The sequence below is a fragment of the Stegostoma tigrinum genome, chromosome 1, assembly GCF_030684315.1.
Source record: "Stegostoma tigrinum isolate sSteTig4 chromosome 1, sSteTig4.hap1, whole genome shotgun sequence".
Taxonomy (NCBI): Eukaryota; Metazoa; Chordata; class Chondrichthyes; order Orectolobiformes; family Stegostomatidae; genus Stegostoma; species Stegostoma tigrinum.
In genome coordinates, this window is record NC_081354.1 from 29,099,697 (window position 1) to 29,120,892 (window position 21,196).

Sequence of the window (21,196 nt, forward strand, 5' to 3'; positions counted from 1 at the left end):
TTTTCATGTTTCACAACTGCTAGCAATGAATGCCCTTACCTGAAAAAAAAATCTTAGCAGTTGAAGGGGAGTGATTCCATAAATAATTTTAAAAAGGAAACTTGGTTTTATTCATTCACAGGATGAGAGTATAATAGGCAACCCAGCAATTTTTTGCTGATCCTTAATTGCTGTTCCTTTCTTGAACTGCTGATTAGTGGGCTGGTGCAGTTGAAGTGCATTCTTGGTTTCATGGGCAGCCCCACTGGCTTGAATTTGGAGTTAAGTAAGATTTCCTTTCCTAAAGGACATTAGCGAACCAGATGGATTTTCATGATAATCATGGTTATCATCATTAATACTAAGTTTTTATTTCCAGATTTTATCTAATTAAATTAATCTAAATTTCCTAGCTGCTATGATGGCGTGTTTCTGGAGCATTATGTTCAGGTGTCTCAATTATTAGTTCAGTAACATAACCACTATCCTATTGCACCCATCTTTTACCTGAGATGTTCTTGGAGGGGTGAGGAATTCACAGTATTACAGTATGTGGGTCTAAGCCCAACTGTTCTTTCTGAGTCAGCGCTGGTACCCTGGGCTTAATGACTACCTCCTGTGCTGTAAATTTTGATGATTTTGAGGAATTACTTCTGTTCATTTGATCCTGTTCAGTTGCTAAAGAGGATTTGTGGCTGGGTTTGGTGCCCATAGCTATCTTGATATTGGATTTCCTTTTAATTCATCCACACCTGACATTACCCCCACTACACTCTATTCCTTCAAAGGTAAACTGCTAATATGTTGGTGTACCTTTTCGAAACTCAGTAAGAAATCTTGCCTTACCTCACAAGTTGTTTTAAGGTGCCTTTAAATGGCCACATTCTTCCAAACTAAATACAAATCAAAGATAACAAGGTTTGGAGCTTGATGAACACAGCAGGCCAAGCAGCATCAGAGGAGCAGGAAAGCTGATGTTTCGGGTCTGGACCCTTCTTACTGTCTCTAAATAAATTTCAAGATTTGTGCGTGCTCTACCTCCATTATGCTAACTAAATTTACAGGCAGAGCCGCACAGGGGGTAACGAGGAATTTTTCAAATTCTCTGACATACAGTATGTGTGTGCAATCTGCTCCATGCTATATAGATTAGCTTTGCATGAGCTGTTTTTTTTCATTTTTATTGAAGTTTGCTGAGACTGTAGAATCAATCCTAATTATAAAAATGATACCACTGACACACTAATCCCCAGCTCAATATGAGAAAATAAAGCATGGAATATTCCACTTTGTACCTCCTAATTACAAATAAATTTAACTCATTGAATGCTGTAAATATCTTTCAGACTTATTTACATTTTTGTAGGAAAAGAAGTATTCAGGCACTAAGTTTTTTTTTATTCATTCAGCACTGTTGATCTCCTTCCAAGTAGCTGTCACCGATACCCTATGACCTTGTCACCATTTTCCAAACAAAACCTGACTTCAGTTTACTCATCGTTCATGTATTCCTGTTGGCATTGGCTTTTTTTTTGAGTTTATCCATTGCTCAGTTCTTAGGCAATGGCCTAGTGGTATTATTGCTAGTCTACCTTTTTAGAGAACCAGGTAATGTTTGGGGCATCTGGGTTTGAATCCTGCCATGGCAGATGGTAGAATTTGAATTCAATAATAATCTGCAACTAAGATTCTAATGGTGAGCATGAAACCACTGTTGACTGTCAGGAAAAACCCATCTGGTTCACTAATGTCCTTTTAGGGAAGGAAATCTGCCACTCTTACATGGTCTGGCCTGCATGTGACTCCTGATCCACGGCAATGTGGTCGATTCTAAACTGCTCTCTGGGCAATTAGGAATGGGCAATATCTGCTGGTCTAGTAAGCAACGCCCACAACCCATGAATGAATTTTAAAAATGTTTTTGTTACCATACAGTAAATTATCAGGCTGTATATAAATTGACAGATAACTAAATATAAATTGGTGTTTGTAGGATTTGCCAAAGCCTTCTGAAGAAAAAATGAAGATGACCCTTAATCAAAGTGCCTGGACATCGCACTCAAATTCTTTGGCATCTTGTTTATCGAGGCTTTCAGGAAAATCTGAAACTGGGAAAACCGGGTTAATAAACCTGGGCAATACATGCTACATGAACAGTGTCATTCAAGCATTATTTATGGCTACGGAGTAAGTGATGAAATTTGCTTTAATATTATCGAAGAACTAAGGCTTCAATGCTCAACTGGACTAAGTTCAACCTAATTGTAGCCGTGATAGAAACTCAAATGTGGAGATTCAAGACCCAGTTATATTATTGGTTTTGCACAATGCAAACTTATTTTTGGTATGTATTCCTATTAATGTGGCAGAATCACATAAGAGTAATTTAGACATCCCTCCTCCTCCACCTCCCCAAACGGAAAAGGGTCTAGGTAGAAACACTTAGCACATTTTGAAAGTAATCCAGACAGACTATGATCTCTTAGATATATTAAAAGTTTTCCAATGATTTTTAATAAGAGGAAAGGAGACTGATCAGCTTTCACACATCTAATTATAAAAATAATTTAATGTGCAAAATTCATTAGTTGCTGAATTCAACCTGTGCTCAAAGGTCAATAGCGTAGTCATAACATTACTGGCCTAGTAATGCAGAGCCCCAGATGAATGCGCCAGAGTCATGAATTCAGACCCCATCATTGCAGCTAGGAGAATTTAAAGACAGTTAATAAATCTGGAGTAAAATTCTGATTGTATTAATAATCATAAAACTGCCAGATTGTCATAATGCCCATCTGGTTCATTAATAATAACTAGGGGCAAGAAATCTACTTTCTTACTCAAAGTGACCTTTAAGTGATCTATAGAAACATAGTTGACTCTCACCTGCCCTTGGCCTAGTAAGCCATGCAGTTGTGGGCAGGTCACCACCACCTACTCAGGGACAGTTGGGGAAAGAGCACTCATGCTGGTGTTGCCTACAACACTCTTATCTCAAGAACACTTTTTACATAAAATGGTGTGTGGTCGATGACAGAACTCTTAAGCTGTCCACCATGAACACAAGTTATGGTAGTTGTAGTGTAACCACAATCATGTAGTTTTGCTCAGTGTTCAATGAAACTATTGAACCTTTCTCCAGCTTTTCTAAGAGAAACTTTAAAAAATCTGTCAAAGGATGTGGTGGCTTAGTGATTATGTGACTTGTAATCCAGGACGCCAGATAATTGATATTCTTGGCATGCCTTGGGAGAAGGTGAAGTTTGAATTCAGTGAAAATCTGAAATTAAAAAAACTAGCATAATGTCAACCAGGGGAGGCGATGCCCTCGTGGTATTATTGCTGGACTGTTAACCCAGAGATCCAGATAATGCTTGGGGTCCCTGGTTCAAATCCCATTATGGCAGATAGTGGAATTTGAATTCAATAAATATCTGGAATTAAAGAATCTAATGATGACCGAGAATCTATTGTCAATTGTCAGAAAATCCCATCTGGTTCCTTAATGCCCTTTAGGGAAGGAAACTGCCATTCTTACCTGGTCCAGCCTACCTGTGACTCCAGACCCACAGCAATGTGGTTGACTCTGAACTGCCCTCTGGGCAATTAGGGATGGGCAAAAAATCTTCACTCGCCAGCAACGCCCTCATCCCGTGAATGAATAAACAAAATGTAACCACTTTCAGTAGCGGAAAAATTCCATTGGTTCAGTAATGTCCTTCAGGAAATGAAATCCGCCATCCTTAATTGGTCTGACCTAAGTGTGAATAAACAATAAATGTTAGCATAGCCAGCATGCTCACATCCCTTGAATGAATAAAAATTCTGGAAAAATTTTGTTTATTAAATACTACTTTGTGTGGAAGGCATATTTCAAAAGTTAATTTTTTGTAATGTTTTCAAAATTCCTTCAGTTTCAGAAGGTCTGTTTTGTCATTGAATCTAAATGGAGCTCGTTCTTTGATGAGAAAGCTGCAACTTCTCTTTGCCTTTCTGGCTCACACTCAGGTACTTTTTTTTTAAAGAAAAAACTACTCCATGGTAACTTTCAATGTGATATGTAAACTTCCAGTTTTTTTTTAAATCAGCGATTGGTATTGTAGAAATGTTTGTGATGTGAGTTCTTCATTTTTGGATGGTAGATTGAGAAATGGTTTTTAAAATTTTTGTAGTATTAGCAAAGTCTTTGCCATTAAGATTGAACTTGGAAGGAGATTTTGTGATACAGTTGTAGTCTCCCAATCTCTAGATCAGAATCTATGGGACCTGATCCTGTGCCAAGACAGGTTTGGCCATTGAAAGTGCACTTGTAATTTGGGCAAGCAGGTATATTAGAATGATTCCAGAAAGCCTAATGGCAGACATTAAAAGTGGAAGACACCTGGTCAGCCATCCTGCAGAAAACAATGGCAAACCACTGCACATGCAGCTGGATATAGTTGCGTTCTTGACATCTGAAAACTGTGATATTTAACATGATAATACATAGTGTGATTTAGGTGGGTTCAGGCATTTGCTCCTAAATCAAAAGTTTGATTCAATTTAGATTATTAAATTTAAATATTAAAGTTATTTATTGATGCCAACTTTTTAAATATGTTTGCAGAATTTCCAAAGTGATGTTTCCAGAAAAATGCTTGACAGTAAATGTTAAGAAAATTGATATAGAACATTACAGTGCAGGACAGGCCTTTTGGCCCAAATTGTGATTGAGTTTATGCATTCCTAAAGTGTATTTGCAGACTTATCTATGGGTTAGCTCATTAGAAACAACATAGATATTACAAAAATAGCAACATTTCTGGATGTTTAGTTTTCCACTTAATTCAGTTGATGTGAAATAATTCAGTGCAGTTTCCATTTTTATACCAACAGAGAGCAGCATATGCTCCACAGAGCTTCTTTGAAGAATCAAGACCACCATGGTTCACCCCTGGATCCCAACAAGACTGTTCTGAGTACCTCCGGTTCCTCCTGGATAGGTAAACACTGTTCTTAGACACTGCGTCCTATCTCCCCCTGGAATATAAACCCACCAGCAAACATCAGACCATTGTTTCCAGGACTGTCACCGACCTCACCTCCTTAAGAACTTTTCTCCACATGTTCCCACCTCGTAGTCTCCTAACCTATCTTCTTTCCAAAATCCATAACTTGGCTGTGCTGGTGGATCTACCCTTTCCAGCCTGCAACAGCTCCGCTGAGATTATTTCTTCCTGTCTTGACCTTTGTATTTTCCTCCTGTGTCCAGTCTCTGCATCTGTGTTCCTTCTGATGCTCTATATCCTGTCAACAATTTGCAGTTTCCTGAACTGCCTTCTCTTCACTATAAATGGTCAATCTTTCAACCCCTCCTTCTCCCACCAGGAGATTCAAATAATCCCAGTTTACCATCATTTTCTTTCACCTGGCTGAGCTTGGTCTCTCATTAACAGTTTCTCCTTTAACTTGTCTCATTCCTCCAAGTAAAAAGTGTAGCTATGGCTATCACATGGCTCCTAGTTCTGTCTGTCTTTTTATGTTCTATGTTACAGTCCCAGTCACTCAGGGTCTTCCCACTCGATGATTGTATTAATGCCACTTCCTGCTCTCGCCTAGAATTGGAAACATTAATCAATTTTGCTAGCAATTTCCATCCTTCACTCATGTTCTATCTCTGACAGTTCCCTTCCTCTTCTCGACGACTCTGATTCCACTTCTGGGAATAGGCTGTTAAATATTCATTATAAGCTCAGCAACTCCCACATCCATCTTTGCTAACACTCGCTCACACCATGTTTCCTATAAGGACTCCATTTTATCCTTCACTGTCGTTGATTGACCCATCAACCATGGCAGCCTGACTTGCGATATTTCTGGTTTCGTGCCTCCCCTCCTGGAATCATGATGGGATTCCCATTGTCCACGTTTTCCATGCCACATGCAAAATGTCATTCCCTGCCATTTCTGTCACCATCAGTGCGAATGCACTACTGAATACATCTTCCCAATCTGTCCCCGAGAGCATTCCCTCAACAACACCCTGGTCTATTCATCTCTCATTTCCAACACTTTGTCTCCTTTCCGGGGCGCTTCCTAGAACCTGCATTTTTACCTTCTGTCTCCTCACTGTCCAAGGCTCGCAACATTCCTCCTAGGTGACACAACGATTAACTCGCAGTTCTTTCAATTTAGTATATTTTTTTGTTAAGGTTAGCACTATGGCCTCCTCTGTTTTAGATGAAAGATCAGTGTTCCATCACACCAACTTGACTTGAACCTTTTAATTGATTGAAACTCAGTGACAGGACAGAGATTAACCATTGTTAGAGGGTAATCAGCCACTACCTAACTTTTATACTCACTGTTGATATAGTTTGTCCAGTTTAAACTTCTAGTCACTAGTTATTGCTTTCCACTTCTCAATTGTGAAGATATGGCGATAGTGTTTGACAATTTGGTGCCATTGTAGATTAGGTTGGCCCTTTCTTTTGTGGGAAATGGTCATTGCCTGAAAAGTCCCATCCCTAATTGCACCAAGAAGGTGATGGTCAGCTATCTTGATCTATTTTCAGTCATGTGGCATTTATCATCCCATGCCTTGAAGGTTGGTAAAGTCTTACTGTAGCCATTGATTAGAAGTTGCAAAAGTCACTGAACATGAATCAATCATCAAACAAACTTCCCCATTTCTGATCTTGTGATTAGTGGAAGTTTATTGATAAAACAGCTGAAAAAGATTGAGCCTAGAATGCTATCCTGAGAAACCCATGTAGCAAGGGCAGAACGGGGACCAAAATATTTGACCTCCAACGACTGTAACCATCTCCTTTTGTATGGATAATGTCACATCTTTCAGTCAGCTGACATGGGTTGCTTCATTATTGGAAGAGTTGTGATTGCTGAACATTGAATTAACTAGTGCTCAATCAATAAGCTTGATCATCAAATGCTTCATTTCCTCTATTTTAAACTGGTTAGATCAGGCTGTTCTTAGATCTGTCTGTCAGGAATTAACCTCCATGCATAACAGTACTTAACTTCACAAGAACCTTTAAACAAAAGAGTTAGCCTTACATCTTACTTGCGTAAATCAGATGTTTCATTGTGAATTTCTTAAACAGATTTAATTTTCTGAACATTTTGTTGAGGGAAAAAGAATAAATCAGCTAGCATTTGAATAGCACCTTTCACAACCTGATCACATCCAAAGTTTTTTGCAACTCTGAAATTATGTTTGAAATGTAACCACTGTTAAAGGGCGCCTAATTTGTTCGCTATCATAAACATCATTGATTGTGACCAGATCACTGATGGAAAACCATTGGTTTGGACATTGAGAAAGTTCCCCTGTACTTGTTCAGGTAATGTCATGGGATCTTTTATGTCCATTTGAGAAGGCAGATATGAGATCTCAACCTAGTCCAAAAGACAAAACACCTGAGATTGCAATGCTTCCTCAATACATGTAAGGATCAGCCGAGTGTGCTAATGTCACGCCAATTAGACTTGAACCCATGAGCTTCTGGTTCAGTTATCAAGCATTGCACCTATTACCTGACTTATATGATTGTAATACCTGTATGTGATATTAAGTCCAACTATATCATCTGAGAGAAGTGGTGAATTATTGACAAAGGATAGGACCCTTTCTGATTTTTCATGGCCTTGCCACGTAGAACCTTGACACAAGATGAGCTAACATTTTGTGTTTGCATTTTGATCATCAACTACTGCTTTCCACAAACAAATTTAATGTTGGGTGAATGTTTGATTATAAAGTGGTAAGCACATTGTCTACAAGAATTGCTTTTATCTCTACAACTGGAAGGACATGCATCCAAGTGAAATATTGCGAGTGTTTGGAAATGACAGTTGTTTGGAATCATATATACAGAAGTGTGAACAGACGACACATTTTTGAAAGGAAAAGTTAGGAGAAGCAATATAAACCAAATAGCACAACTTTAAAGCTCAAGGTTTTTTCTTTAAGAGGATTTGTAGCTGGGGTTGTTGATGCAGTTGTTGACTTGCTCACCGGGCTGGTAAGTTTGTTTGCAGACATTTCGGCACTATACTAGGTAACATCATCAGTGCACCTCCAGTGAAGAGTCGTTGTTCCGTCCCACTTGTAATTTGTGTCTCAGATTGCTGGGGTGGGTGGCATCACTTCCTGATTTGTTTCTAAGTGGTTGGTATGTGGTGTACAACGCTACGTGTTTGTTAATGTAATTGAGGTTTGAGTGCCAGGCCTCCATGAATTCTCATGCGTGTCTTTGTTCGGCTTGTCCTCGGATGGCTACTGATGAGAATGCAGGATCCAACAACCACAACTAACAGAACCAACATTATTTACAAGATACCATGCAAAGACTGCCAAGAACATTACAGTGGGCAAACTGGAAGGAAACTAACCATCAGGATTCACGAACACCAACTAGCTATGGAGAGACATGACCAACTATCACTCATTTCAATTGACATGGACAAAGAGGACCACCAATTCAACTAGGACAAGACAAGCAAAGACATACATGAGAATTCCTGAAGCTCGGGCGCTCGAACCCGAACTCCATTAACATTGTACCCCATATACCAACCGTTAAAAAACAAATATGGAAGAGATGCCACCCACCCTAGCAAACCGAGACATGTAAATAACATGCGTGATAGAACACCGAGGCTTCACCGGAGATGCACTGATGTTACCTAGTACGGTGACGCAACGTCTGCAAACAAACTTACCAGCTTGGTGAGCAAGTCAACAACTGCAACTTTAAAGCAGAGATTGAGAGACCAGGTTGAAGGCTTATAAATTTTGGAGGTAACAAGACTTCTTTTTTTACATCTGTTGGTAAAGACAAAGGTAGCCTTATTTTCTGTCTTTTCTTTAAAGGTAGTAACTGATTTAGGCTTGTAATCTTGATAGGCTGGCTTGTGTCCAGTTGTGTAATTGTACATCTGCAGTCCATCAGGAAATCTATTTGGCTTTCTCAAAAAATTTGGGAAAAGAAGTGGCATATTCATGAACACCATCCCCTTCACAATAGTAATTTTAAAGACCTACAAATATTTCCTGTACTTAAGAACAACTTTTTGATTTGTGAACAGACTCCAGAATGGAACCCTCTCACAATGTATGAACTGTCGGTATTTATAATTCTACCTACTTTAGAACAATTAAGTCTTTTTAAAAAATTTGTTACATGGGACAATATCCCAGTAGAATCCTATAGTTATGGCTGATAGCAGATGTGAGGTTTTCTTTTGATTATTCTTCCCCTTTGACTTTTCTTTCAGCGTCTTCTTGCTCTTGAACATGTGAATCATACATATTGATTTCATCCTTACTCTCATCACTTTCACTGGGGCTTTGGGGAAGATAGTTAATTTATCCATTGTGGGAGAAATTAATGCAATTTAAAAATAAAGTACTGCACTACAGTAGATTTATCAACTTAATCAGTATCGTGTTTAATAGAAAATTATATAGTGTCCTTGTAAATGTAAAAATTTGTGCCCAGTAAATCACTGTTTGTTTCCCATCCTTCTCTGTCCAGGTTGCATGAAGAAGAAAAAACTTATAGAATTCTCCAGTGCAACGCCCCACAAAGCAGTAACAGTTTGATTCATGATTGCAAATCTCTGGACAATTCACGGGAAGCATCCCCTCTCACTGAAACAGATCTGCCAAGAGTTGAGGATGGGAAAACTCTAATAGAGAAGATGTTTGGAGGCAAACTCCAAACCACTATATGTTGCCTAAACTGTAAGAGTACCTCTCAGAAACAGGAGGCCTTCACTGATCTTGCTCTAGCCTTTCCACCATGCATGGAAGATGTTATAGAGGCTGGATCCACCCAGTCATTTGCCTCAGCCAATTATGAAAGCACAATGCCTCCGTGCTGTACCGGAGTGGTTTCTGATGCACTTCACAATGAGCCTCCTGAAATTCATAGTCTTCAAGTCGAAGAAATTGGACACAGATCAGAGATGGCTGGTGAAATGCTGCAAAAATTTCCAGTGCAGCCCGTTGCTTCCATAGATTCATGTGGCCTGCCCATGCCACCTGATAAACTGATCACAGTTCACAGCAATAAATCCATTGAACAGAATGACAAAACTAAGTCTGTCCCTCATCTAATAAATTATTTCTTGGCCCCTGAAATTCTAAATGGAGACAACAAGTATTACTGTGAAAAATGCGCCTCCTTGCAAAATGCACAGAAGATTATGCAGGTGGTTGATGAACCTGAATATCTCATTCTCACTCTTCTGAGATTTTCATACGATTCAAAGAGTCACATAAGACGCAAGATTCTAGATGATGTGGCACTTCCTCTTGTTTTACAGTTACCAGTTGAAAAAACATCTTTAAAATCACCAGCACTCACCCAATCCTTGCTGTCTGATTCAGCTGAAAACCTACCTAAGAAACTGAAGTCCTGTGGCTCAGTTGACTCAAGTGATTCACAGCCAGTATCTTATCTCCTCTCTTCTATTGTGGTGCATTCTGGAATGTCATCTGAGAGTGGGCACTATTACTGCTATGCGAGAAATACCAGTTCAGGATCTGTGGGTCAGTTATGTTATAAGGCTGACCTTGCAGGTCTGCCCCCTCAGGCTTGCGCAACAGATAATGATGAGTCCAACACTTCAGTTATTTGGCATGATCCAAATTGCAAAGAGACATCAAAGGAGTGGTTTCTATTTAACGACAGTAGAGTGACTTTCACGTCTTTTCAATCTGTTCAGAACATCACCAGCAGGTTTCCTAAGGACACAGCCTATGTCTTGTTTTACAAAAAACAGGGTGCTGATTGTGGCATCTATCCAAGAGCAATAAATGGGCTGTGGGTAAACGGAGAGCCACCACTGCAGAGGGAACTCATGGATGCAATCACTAAGGATAACAAACTTTATCTACAGGTATTTTTTCAGTAGATTTTTGGACTTTTTGAGATGTGAGAAAAGGGAATACTTAATTCACCCAAAATTGCCAGCAACACTTTCTGGATGAAACTTCTCTATGCAGTTTTGAAATCAGGAGGTATTGAAATGATTAGGGACTTTAGCTTTATTGGTTTATCTAAAAATGCATGAAATCATGCAACTCCAAATCCAACTCCAAAACATAAATAACGTTTCCAAAATCAGAAACAACAAAAACAATGAATTTGAAGTGTTCAGAAAATCAGTGTAGAAGGAGTTATCATCAAAAGAACACCTCCCCTTTCCTTTATATCTTGCTGTAGTAAACCAGTACACCAACGAAAGTTTAATCAGTCAATGAGTAAGTGAAAAGCATTGTTATGCTGCACATGTTATACTGCAGCCATTGAAAGGTTCGTTTTCACAGGCCAAAATAGATAACATGCAAATCCCTACAATTGCTCAGTAAAGTTCTCATCCCACTGATCACAGCTGAATAAAAGTTCAGTTCCAGAAGTAGCTCTAAATTTCTAAGTTCTGCTGTGAACCATTGATAAAATTCCAAGTATATCATACAGCTGTTGAATTTTCCTACTCCCTTGACCCCTTCAGCAGTCACTCAGTATATTCCCTTCAATGGGCCATACAGATAAAAAAGGTTGAAAATTTGAATGAAATTTTTTTTGCTCTGAAGGAGGTTCTAGACCCAATGTCAGCTTTCCTGCTCCTCTGATGCTGCTTGGCCTGCAGTGTTCATCCAGCGCTGCACCTTGTTATCTCAGATTCTCCAGCATCAGCAGTTCCTACTATCTCTTGAAAATTTGAATGTTGGTCTGTGGTGTTGTCACCTGTAGTGTAGGTAGACAAAGCACAGTTGCCTTCAATTGAGTTAGTGGGTGGGGGAAGGCTAATCAAATTTCTGACTGCCACCCAGCAGCCACTTCTGAAGTCTGGATACTAGATGAGCACAAAATCATAATATCCTCCACAATTAAAAGTCTGCCAGCTCACAAATCAATAAAAGTTACTTGGGAACAATATGGGAGGGTGATTGTCATTGACGGAACTGCACTCTGCAAGGAGCTTTGTTTAGAAAGCAGTAGCATTTCAGCACATGACTGCAAGGGGTTAAATTTGTGCAATAATTGTCTGAGGACAGGTGGTACATCATATTGGATTTTCAACTTCCAACACTAGAATGTTCAGAAAGTATTTTTCTCCTCTTGCCTTTATCGAGTTTTTTTGTTTTTTACCAAGTGATGCATGGAAACGGTGATTGGAGGCTAATTGCCCTCTCTCAAAGAGGGAAAAAAAATGAGCATGAATCTTTTGTGGACTTTTAAATGGTCAACTCAAATGGCATCACTGAAGAATCTGTATGAACTACTCATCTGGCATTTCAGCCACTGAATGTGCATGGCTTGATACAAGTTGTTCATGTACTTCAAAAAATTGAGATAATGCATTGAATAGTAATGTTAAAATCACAAGGTTTTGAAACAGTCAGGGACTTTAGCTTTACAGTCTTATCTAAAAATGCATGCAATCATGCAACTCCAATTCCAAAACATAAATAGCATTTCCAAAATCAGATGCAGTAAGAAACTCAGTGCATTAGGAGTCCTGGAAACAGTTAGTATTGTCCATGTATTTTGCCCTCAGCATTTCTACAATGACTTTTGATGTTTACTGTTCATTGAACCATGCACAGATTGTTGTTGCTTTGTCAGTAGAATTTTCCATTAAGTTTGGCATCCATTACAATGCAGTGTTTTTTACAGGGAATCTGGCATCTGTGAACAGGTCAAACAATGGAGTCTCTTCAACCAGTCAAATTGATGTATCCCCCTAAACCATGTACAGTCCGAACCAGGAAGTAACAAATGAGAACTCTAAAGTGCAATTAATTAACTCATCTGCATGAAATAGAATGTAGGTTGCAACATAATGATAAGGCTAAGGGAGGGTTTTAAAGGAGACAAGTTTAACAATCTGGAACACTATTTTTTTGAGAGAATGAGATTATACTTTTGTGAAGTTAAATATTCAGGGCCACAGATGCTGTTCAGAGTAATCATCACTTACTTTGTTGCTTAAAAACTAACTCCTAGATGTACAAGCATCATCCCTAACTATTTTAGCCGTTTTGTGTGCAGAATTAATCAATATGTACTCTGTTTTGGTGCAGTTATTGTAATTCATTGCCAAATCCATTGAAGTTTTCAACCGCATACCCTGTAAAGGAGGAAAGTATCTCATATAGCACCTTCTGGATTTTTGTTTTAACTGCCAGAAGTTACTATCAGATTTATCCTGTAATAACAATGAACTTTGATAACCTATTATAACAGCAAAATCAGGGCCACTGAGCTTTAGATCACAGTGCATATTGTAAACATTCATTTTATCCTCCCACATCAAACTAGCTTTCTTATGTTTTATCATTTGAGCATTTGCTGGTTTAGTGAATTGGATACAAATTGAAGCTAGGACGCAGGGTGGTGGAGGAGGGTTGCTTATCAGACTGGAGGCCTGTGTCCTTTGGCGTGTTGCAAGGCTCAGTGCTGGGTGCTCTGCTTTTCATCATTTATATAAATGATTTGAATGTGAATACAGGAGGTATGGTTAGTATGATTGCAGATTACAACAAATATAGATGTGTGCTGAACAGAGTACAATAGGACCTTGATCACATGGGCCAATGAGCCAAGGAGTGGCAGATGAAGTTTAATTTAGATAATGCATTTTGTAAAGGCAGATCAAAGCAGGACTTGTACACTTAATGGTAGGACCATGGGGAGTGTTGCCGAACAAAGAGATCTAGGGTGCATGTCCATTTTTCCTTGAAAGTGAAATTTCTCGTGGGCAGGGTCGTGAAGAAGGCATTTGGAACACTTGTCTTCACTGGTCAGTGCATTGAGCTATAGGAGTTAGGATGTCATGTGGCTGTACAGGACATTGGTGACGGCACTTTTGGAAAAACATGTTCAGTTCTGGATACTTCCTCCCACCCACCTTCCTGCAAAAATTCCATCCTCTATTCCCAGTTCCTTCGCCTCCGCCACATCTGCTCCCAGGATGAGGCATTCCACTCCCATACATCCAGATGTCCTTGTTCTTCAAGGACCGCAACTTCCCCCCTGCAGTGGTCGAGAACACCCTCGACCGTGTCTCCCGCATTTCCCGCAACTCATCCCTCACATCCCGTCCCCACAATAACCGCCAAAAGAGAATCCCCCTCATCCTCACATACCACCCCACCAACCGCTGGATACAACGCATCGTTCTCCGACACTTCCACCATCTACAATCCGATCCCACCGCCAAAGACATTTTTCCCTCCCCACCCTTGTCTGCCTTCCAGAAAGACTACTCTCTCCGGGACTCCCTTGTCTGCTCCACACTCCACTCCAACCCCACAACACCCGGCACTTTCCCTTGCCAACACAGGAAGTGCTACACTTGCCCCCACACCTCCTTCCTCACCCACATCCCAGGCCCCAAGATGACTTTCCGCATCAAGCAGATGTTCACCTGCACATGTGCCAATATGGTATACTGCATCCGCTGTACCCGGTGTGGCTTCCTCTACATTGGGGAAACCAAGCAGAGGCTTGGGGACCGCTTTGCAGAACGCCTACGCTCAGTTTGCAATAAACAACTGCATCTCCCAGTCGCGAACCATTTCAACTGTCCCTCGCATTCCTCGGACAACGTGTCCATTCTGGGCCTCCTGCAGTGCCACAACAATGCCACCTGTAGGTTGCAGGAACAGCAACTCCTATTCCACTTGGGAACCCTGCAGCTCAATGGTATCAATATGGATTTCACAAGCTTCAAAATCTCTCCCCCCCCCCCCCCCCCCCCACTGCATCCCAAAACCAGCCCAGCTCATCTCCGCCTCCCTAACCTGTTCTTCCTCTCACCTATCCCCTCCTCCCACCTCAAGCCGCACTTCCACTTCCTACCTACTAACCTCATCCCGCCCCCTTGACCTGTCCGTCCTCCCCGGACTGACCTATCCCCTCCCTACCTCGCCACCTACGCTCACCTCTACAGGCCACACGCCCCTTTAACTTGTCTGTCTCCTCTCAACCTATCTTCTCCTCTATCCACCTTCGATCCGCCTCCCCCTCTCTCCCTATTTATTTGAGAACCCTCTCCCTATCCCCCTTTTCTGATGAAGGGTCTAGGTCTGAAACGTCACCTTTTGTGCTCCTAAGATGCTGCTTGGCCTGCTGTGCTCATCCAGCTCCGCACTTTGTTATCTTCAACTCTGGTCTTCCTGCTACAGGAAACATGTAATCCAGTTTGAAAGAGTTTAGAAAATAATTATGAGGATGCTGCCAGGGTTGGAGGGTTTGAGCTATAGGGAGAGGCTGATTAAGCTGGGGCTTTTTTTCCCTGGAGTGTTAGAGGCTGATGGGTGACCTTATACAGGGTCATGAGGGACAGTGATAGAGTTAATAGCCAAGGTCTTTTTCCCAGTGTAGGGTAGTCCAAACTAGAGGGCATTAGTTTAAGGTGAGAAGGGAAAGGATTTAAAAGGGACCTGTGGGACAACTTTCACGCGGAGGGTGGTGTGTATGGAATGAGCTGCCAGAGAAAGTGTTGGAGGTAGGTACAGTTACAGCATTTAAAAGGCATCTGGATGGGTTCATCAACAGGACGCATGTAAAGGAATATGGACCAAATGCTGGCACATGGGACTAGATTAATTTAGGATATCTGGTTGGCGTGAACAAGTTGAACCAAAGGATCTACTTCTGTGCTGTAAAACTCCACGACTCTGTGGTTCATCTTTGTTTTCATTGGTCCTCTGTGTGGATCCTGTGTACTAGTCTCTCTCACCTGCTTTCAGCCACTTTCTGTTTCCTCCTTTTTTCACATTACATGTTTACTTATTTTCACTATTCCTGTAAACCTTTTTTAGGATGCCCAATGTAAACTTAAGCTGTGCTGAACTGCTCCACAGACTGTTTCAAAATATATTCAAATTCAATATATTTAAATATGTGTACTCCTTCAACTTCACAAAGCAGATTTCAGTAACTGATTCTGTAAATTGGACAGAAGTAAAATTTCCAACTCATAATAATTAAGCGGTGGGCCTTGAGGACCTTGTCTCCTTTATGAGCACATAGTAACCCATGTTTTGAGATAGCTGTTACTTTGTTTGAGTCCAAGGATGTAATAAAAGGTTGGAGCCTTGCCTTGTGGGGTGTTGGAAGTTTACTGCTTCGCACTGGTCATCCCTCTAACCAATGTTTTGGAATGCTAGTTGGCAAAAACATTGATCTCTGTAATTATAGTTAAAGTGCTGTTGGGGGAAACAGAAATTCACTTTTTAATTTTCCTTCCCACAGGAACAAGAGCTAAATGCCCGTACCAGAGCACTGCAAGCATCCTCCACTACATGTTCATTTCGTCCGCGTGGTTTTGATGACAGTGACCCACCAGGGAGTTGCGGCCCAAGTGGTGGCGGAGGAGGAAATGGTGGCTTTAATACTATTAGCCGGCTTGTCTTCTGAGACTCCTTCTACAAGGCCAACATTCTTTTCTCTCCCCTCTTTCTGCTGTTGATTAAGGAATATATGTAACATGTTCATCAAGTCACTCTATTGATGAAGCATCAAGATGCTTCCAGCTGTTCTTTGTTTCACAGCCTATTTGGCATTTTGAAAAAAAAGGCTTGTACTAATTCTATATCCTTGTTAATTCTTTAAAATAGGGAAAAAAGACCCAAAAATATTGATGATTGCAATAGTTTTTAATGTTTGTAGGTATCTTAACCTTACAGCTGAATCTCACCCTGACTATATTTGCATGTTTGAATGAATTTTGTAAATAAGACATTCAGCACTGTAATGTGTATTTGTATAAAGGCTGTAAATACATTAAGTGAACTTTTCAAACCCATTACTAATCAAAACATGATTTTTAAATTGCCAAATGTCTATTATTGCATTTCATTGATGTTATTTTTAGTTGTGTAAACAACATCTTGCAATTTCAGGGAATAGTGTTTGTCACAGATTTGGTAGCCATTTTTGCTTTTTTTTTGAGTGTGTGTTTGTGCATGTGTGCCTTGAGACCTACATAGACAAGGTACAATTAGGATCCAAGAATTTAGAAGTTATATTTTCCATCTTATTTTTGAAAATACACATCCTTGGGAGAGGGAGGAGAATTGCTTATATTTTTGTCATAGATGTAACTTAACATGTTAAATCTTGTTTCTGTTTTTGAAATGTCGAAGAAACCCTGCCATCACTTGAAGAGATCTAAGGTTTATTGCATATGTATACTAAATATAAAATGCTAACAAAAGTGTCTGTCCCTATGTTTGCTCATGGCTAACACAATGATTTAACTACTGAATAATTCCAAACACGGTCAAACTTATGAATGTGTTGAGAATTGTTCTAGCATTGGGTGAACTACTGTGCTAACTAAGAACCTATTGTAAAACAATATTTATAAATATTTAAATGTAAAGGAGATATGACTAAGGGAGAAAGAAATAACTTACTTGAGAAATGTTGCCTGTTATTCGATGTTTTTCACTAAATTATTTATTTTTAATTTAGAAATGCGCTGCTTATACATTAGGATGTTTCAAAACATGTGAATACAATTTTAGTAACTATTTCCAACTTGACCTAGAGACTAGTAACAATCAGTGCTTGCTAAGTTTCCTCACATCAGTTTTTCTTCAGTTGGTATCAAGTTTCAATTACAAGCAACAAAACTATTCATTCTATTTTATATACATTTTTGGCTTACTTTAAAAGTATCTTTTTAAGTTGTTTTCCTTTCTCCTTAGGTTTTTTGTAAAATATTTGTCTTAAAAATAATACGTGCAGTTTTTTGTTGAGCCCATTTTGTACCACAGGGCTTTGACAATAAAGCAAAACTGCTTGTTACAATTGTCTTTTGGCTTCATCATCCCAGTCTATTCCCATTGATAGGTCTTTCTGATGGTTTACTGAATTTATCACGTACTTTAAATGTGGATCTTCTGATTTTGCAAAGTGCCAAATTAATGTGGTACATGATTGTGACTTGATTTTACCTGCTAAGCAGATTTTATTTATCCTTGATATAACTGAACGACAGCAGTGATTTAAAAAAAGTTTCACAGTGGTTATTAAACTTTGAAAATAACTAGGAACTGTGACTTTTGGCAGAAGAGATACATTAAAAAGTGCCTTAAGGAAGAAATTGTGGGGCGTTGGAATTACAGAGCTGAAGACACAGGTAGCTTGTGTCATTGCTGCCAATGATGGAGCAATTAAAATTCAGGATGCATAAGAAGCTAGAACTGGAGAAGTTCAGAAATCCTGAGTGTTAGTAGGATTTGGAGCAATTACAGAGATAGGGTGGAACAGGGATTTTGTCAGATCATTTCCACTAGGGCAACAAACGTATGCGTGTTGGGTGAAAAGCATTTGGGGTGAGTTGAAATGTAGGTAGCCAATTTTTGAATAATCACAGGATGGGAGTTCAGGCAAGAGGGCATTGCACCAGAAAGCAAGGGAGACTTTGTTCAGGATTTCAGTATGAGATGAGCTGAAACAAATCATGTTACAGAGGTGAAGGTAACTTTTAATAAATTGCTCTCTATAATTGAGGAGAGATGAAAAATTTAGAGAAATATGATTTTAAATTGAAATCAAATGAACATTAAAATAATCATGTTTAGGTCAAGGAATAAATATTGATTAATAAGAATGGTGGGGTAGTGCTGAAAATTGCTCTCAAACACATGATATCATTGTGTGCATTTTCCAGAGACACCAGGGGGAGCCATCTACCCACAATCAATTATTAAACCAAAGGACGGGAAGATGTCTTTTCAAGGCAACTTGTCTCAACTCTCTACTTCATGGAAGATGACAGCAGTGTAATTAAAGTAAAATACTACATCAACCACAATTGTGTCACAAATTACTAACATAGACCAATTGTTCAAATTTAAAATAAGGAACAATTATAGTAGTCTGTGAACTTTAACACATCCACGGCCTACAATAGGGCATGCAAACTTTAGTTGGGGAAATTCTTAATGGTTTGATGATGGGATATTCTGACCAGATGACACATGCTCATATTATAGCTAATATAATTTTATGCACCTATGTTTTAAAGGATTAGTCCCTGCAGTTAAGTAATTTTTCTCATTACAAAATTGTGTGCCAAATTCCAAGAGCAAGGAATACGTCTGGGTGCAGGTGAGAGGGCAAACCAACGGCACAGAAGAGAAGAGTTTGAATATGGAGAGTTTAGAAGAGGAGAAACCTGAGATGGGAAGAACAGTGATTCCACAAGTAGCCAATAGCTGCTGAAATTAGTATTTGTGGTCATGCTCAGATTTCCCTTGTAACCATAAGTATTACTGTAGAATATTTTAATGATGGTTTATAGTGCTGCCAATTAGCTTATCTGTAACCTGTCATAACCCAAAACTCACTGATCTTCACACTGAACCCATTGCCAGAATCTCCCCAGCTTTTACTAAGCACAAACAGGCTCTGGGCTGACTCTTTAAGTCCAAGCTGGGGCGAACACAGATGGATAGGTGAGGAATATAACCTTCCAGCAACATACAGATCCGTGGTTCCTTTCTCCATCCAGCAGAGACCAGTACAATGTGTGGACCAAGGGCAAAACAGGAATAGCTTCCAAAGAGTAGAGGCCACAAATTCTCAGGGAAGTAAATCTTGAAAATTTTTAAAATTCACTGCTTACAGATGTAAGGAGAATCAAAAGGGTTCAGACACTGGTCAAGCAGCCAAGGTGCTTGATGATTATGAACTTCTTCTGTAAGACCATAAGAGAGCAGAGCAGAATTAGGCCATTGGGCCCATTGAGTCTACTTCAGAATTCAATTCTGGCTGATGTTTTTCTGCCTACTCCCTGTAATCTGCTTAACAATCCAGAACCTAGCTGTCTTTGTCTTTGTACATTCAAAGGGATAACCTATAATTCAATTAAATGAGGCAGAGAGATAATCACAAAAAATTAAAAATAAGGTGGTGCTGGAGACAAACTAAATGACTGAAATAACATGATACGTATAAGAGTCACATGCCAAGGGTCTAACCAAAGTAATAAGTAATCCAAAACTGTATAAACTGGTTAAGGTAGAGAGACCTTAACAATTTATCCAAGTGATGGGGACAAAACAGGACAGTAAGGAAGGTTTTACAGATATAAAACAGTGCGGTCAGTTCATACGTAGTGCCACATGACCCCAAGATCATCATTGAGGTCATCTTCATGCGTATGGACCCACAAAGATGGTGTCAACTGTGATATTGAGTTCATGTCACACTACATGTGACCCCACCACACTGCTTTATATCTGTAAAACCTTCTGTATAGAAAGCGGGACATAACACCAGTGCTTCGTCGGAGGCTCACTGATGATGTTACCTAGAATGGTGACGAAACGTCTGAAAAACAAACCTTCCAGCTCAGCGAGCAAACTCACATCCAGAACCTCAACCTGAGCTACAAATCTTCTCAAAACTCGCTACCTTCCTTACTGTCCTGTTTTGTCCCCATTACCTGGATAAATTGTTAAGGTCTCTCTACCTTAACCAGTTTATATAGTTTTGCATTACTTATTACTTTGGTTAGACCCTTGGCATGTGACTCTTATACGTATCATGTTATTCCAGTCATTTAGTTTGTCTCCAACACTACCTTATTTTTGTTTTTTTGTAATTATCTCTCTGCCTCATTTCATCGGATTATAGGTCATCCCTTCACTTGTTATTCAGCCATCGACACTTTACTGACTTTAGTCACCTGCAGAGACTTATTATTAGACACTCCATTCACACCAGTTGTATGATCTTTTGATCCCTCTGCCTTTTAAATTCTGTGTCTGTGTGCTCTTCTCTTTCACCACCTGACAAAGGGGCTGCGCTATGAAAGCTTGTGATTTCAAATAAACCTGTTGAACTATAACCTGGTGTCATGTGACTTTTGACTTTGTCCACCCCAGTCCAATACCAGCACCTCTATATCTTAAATACATTCAATGACTTAACCTCCACAGCCCTGTTGGGGCAATGAGTTCCACAGATCAAACACCCTCTAGGTTAATAAATTCCTCCTCGTCTCAGTTCTAAAGGAACATACCTTCATTCTGAGGCTGTGTTGTTGGGTCCTAGTCTCTCCTACTGGTGGAAACATCATCTCCGTGTTTACCCAGGCCTGTAAGCTTCAATCAGCTCCCCACACCCTCATTTTTCAAAACTCCATCAAATGCAGATGCAGAGTCCTCAACTGCTCT

General features: G+C 39.7%; 1 protein-coding gene and 1 long non-coding RNA gene across 3 annotated transcripts in view; one reads left to right on the top strand and one right to left on the bottom strand.

The window, feature by feature from the left end:
• Positions 1–19,931, top strand: part of usp38 (ubiquitin specific peptidase 38) — a 38,899-nt gene extending 18,968 nt beyond the window's left edge. For both annotated transcript variants that reach the window (XM_048547877.2, XM_048547791.2), the window contains 5 exons: positions 1,973–2,166; positions 3,894–3,987; positions 4,855–4,961; positions 9,519–10,887; positions 16,257–19,931. In XM_048547877.2, the coding sequence (XP_048403834.1) occupies positions 1,973–2,166; positions 3,894–3,987; positions 4,855–4,961; positions 9,519–10,887; positions 16,257–16,421 (1,929 nt within the window). In that variant the 3' untranslated portion in view covers positions 16,422–19,931. The remainder of the gene's footprint in view (positions 1–1,972; positions 2,167–3,893; positions 3,988–4,854; positions 4,962–9,518; positions 10,888–16,256) is intronic.
• LOC132207440 (uncharacterized) overlaps positions 1–21,196 on the bottom strand; it is a 40,091-nt gene that overhangs the window by 3,158 nt on the left and 15,737 nt on the right. The window contains exon 2 of the long non-coding RNA XR_009443465.1: positions 3,518–3,736. This is a non-coding gene — a long non-coding RNA (uncharacterized LOC132207440). The remainder of the gene's footprint in view (positions 1–3,517; positions 3,737–21,196) is intronic.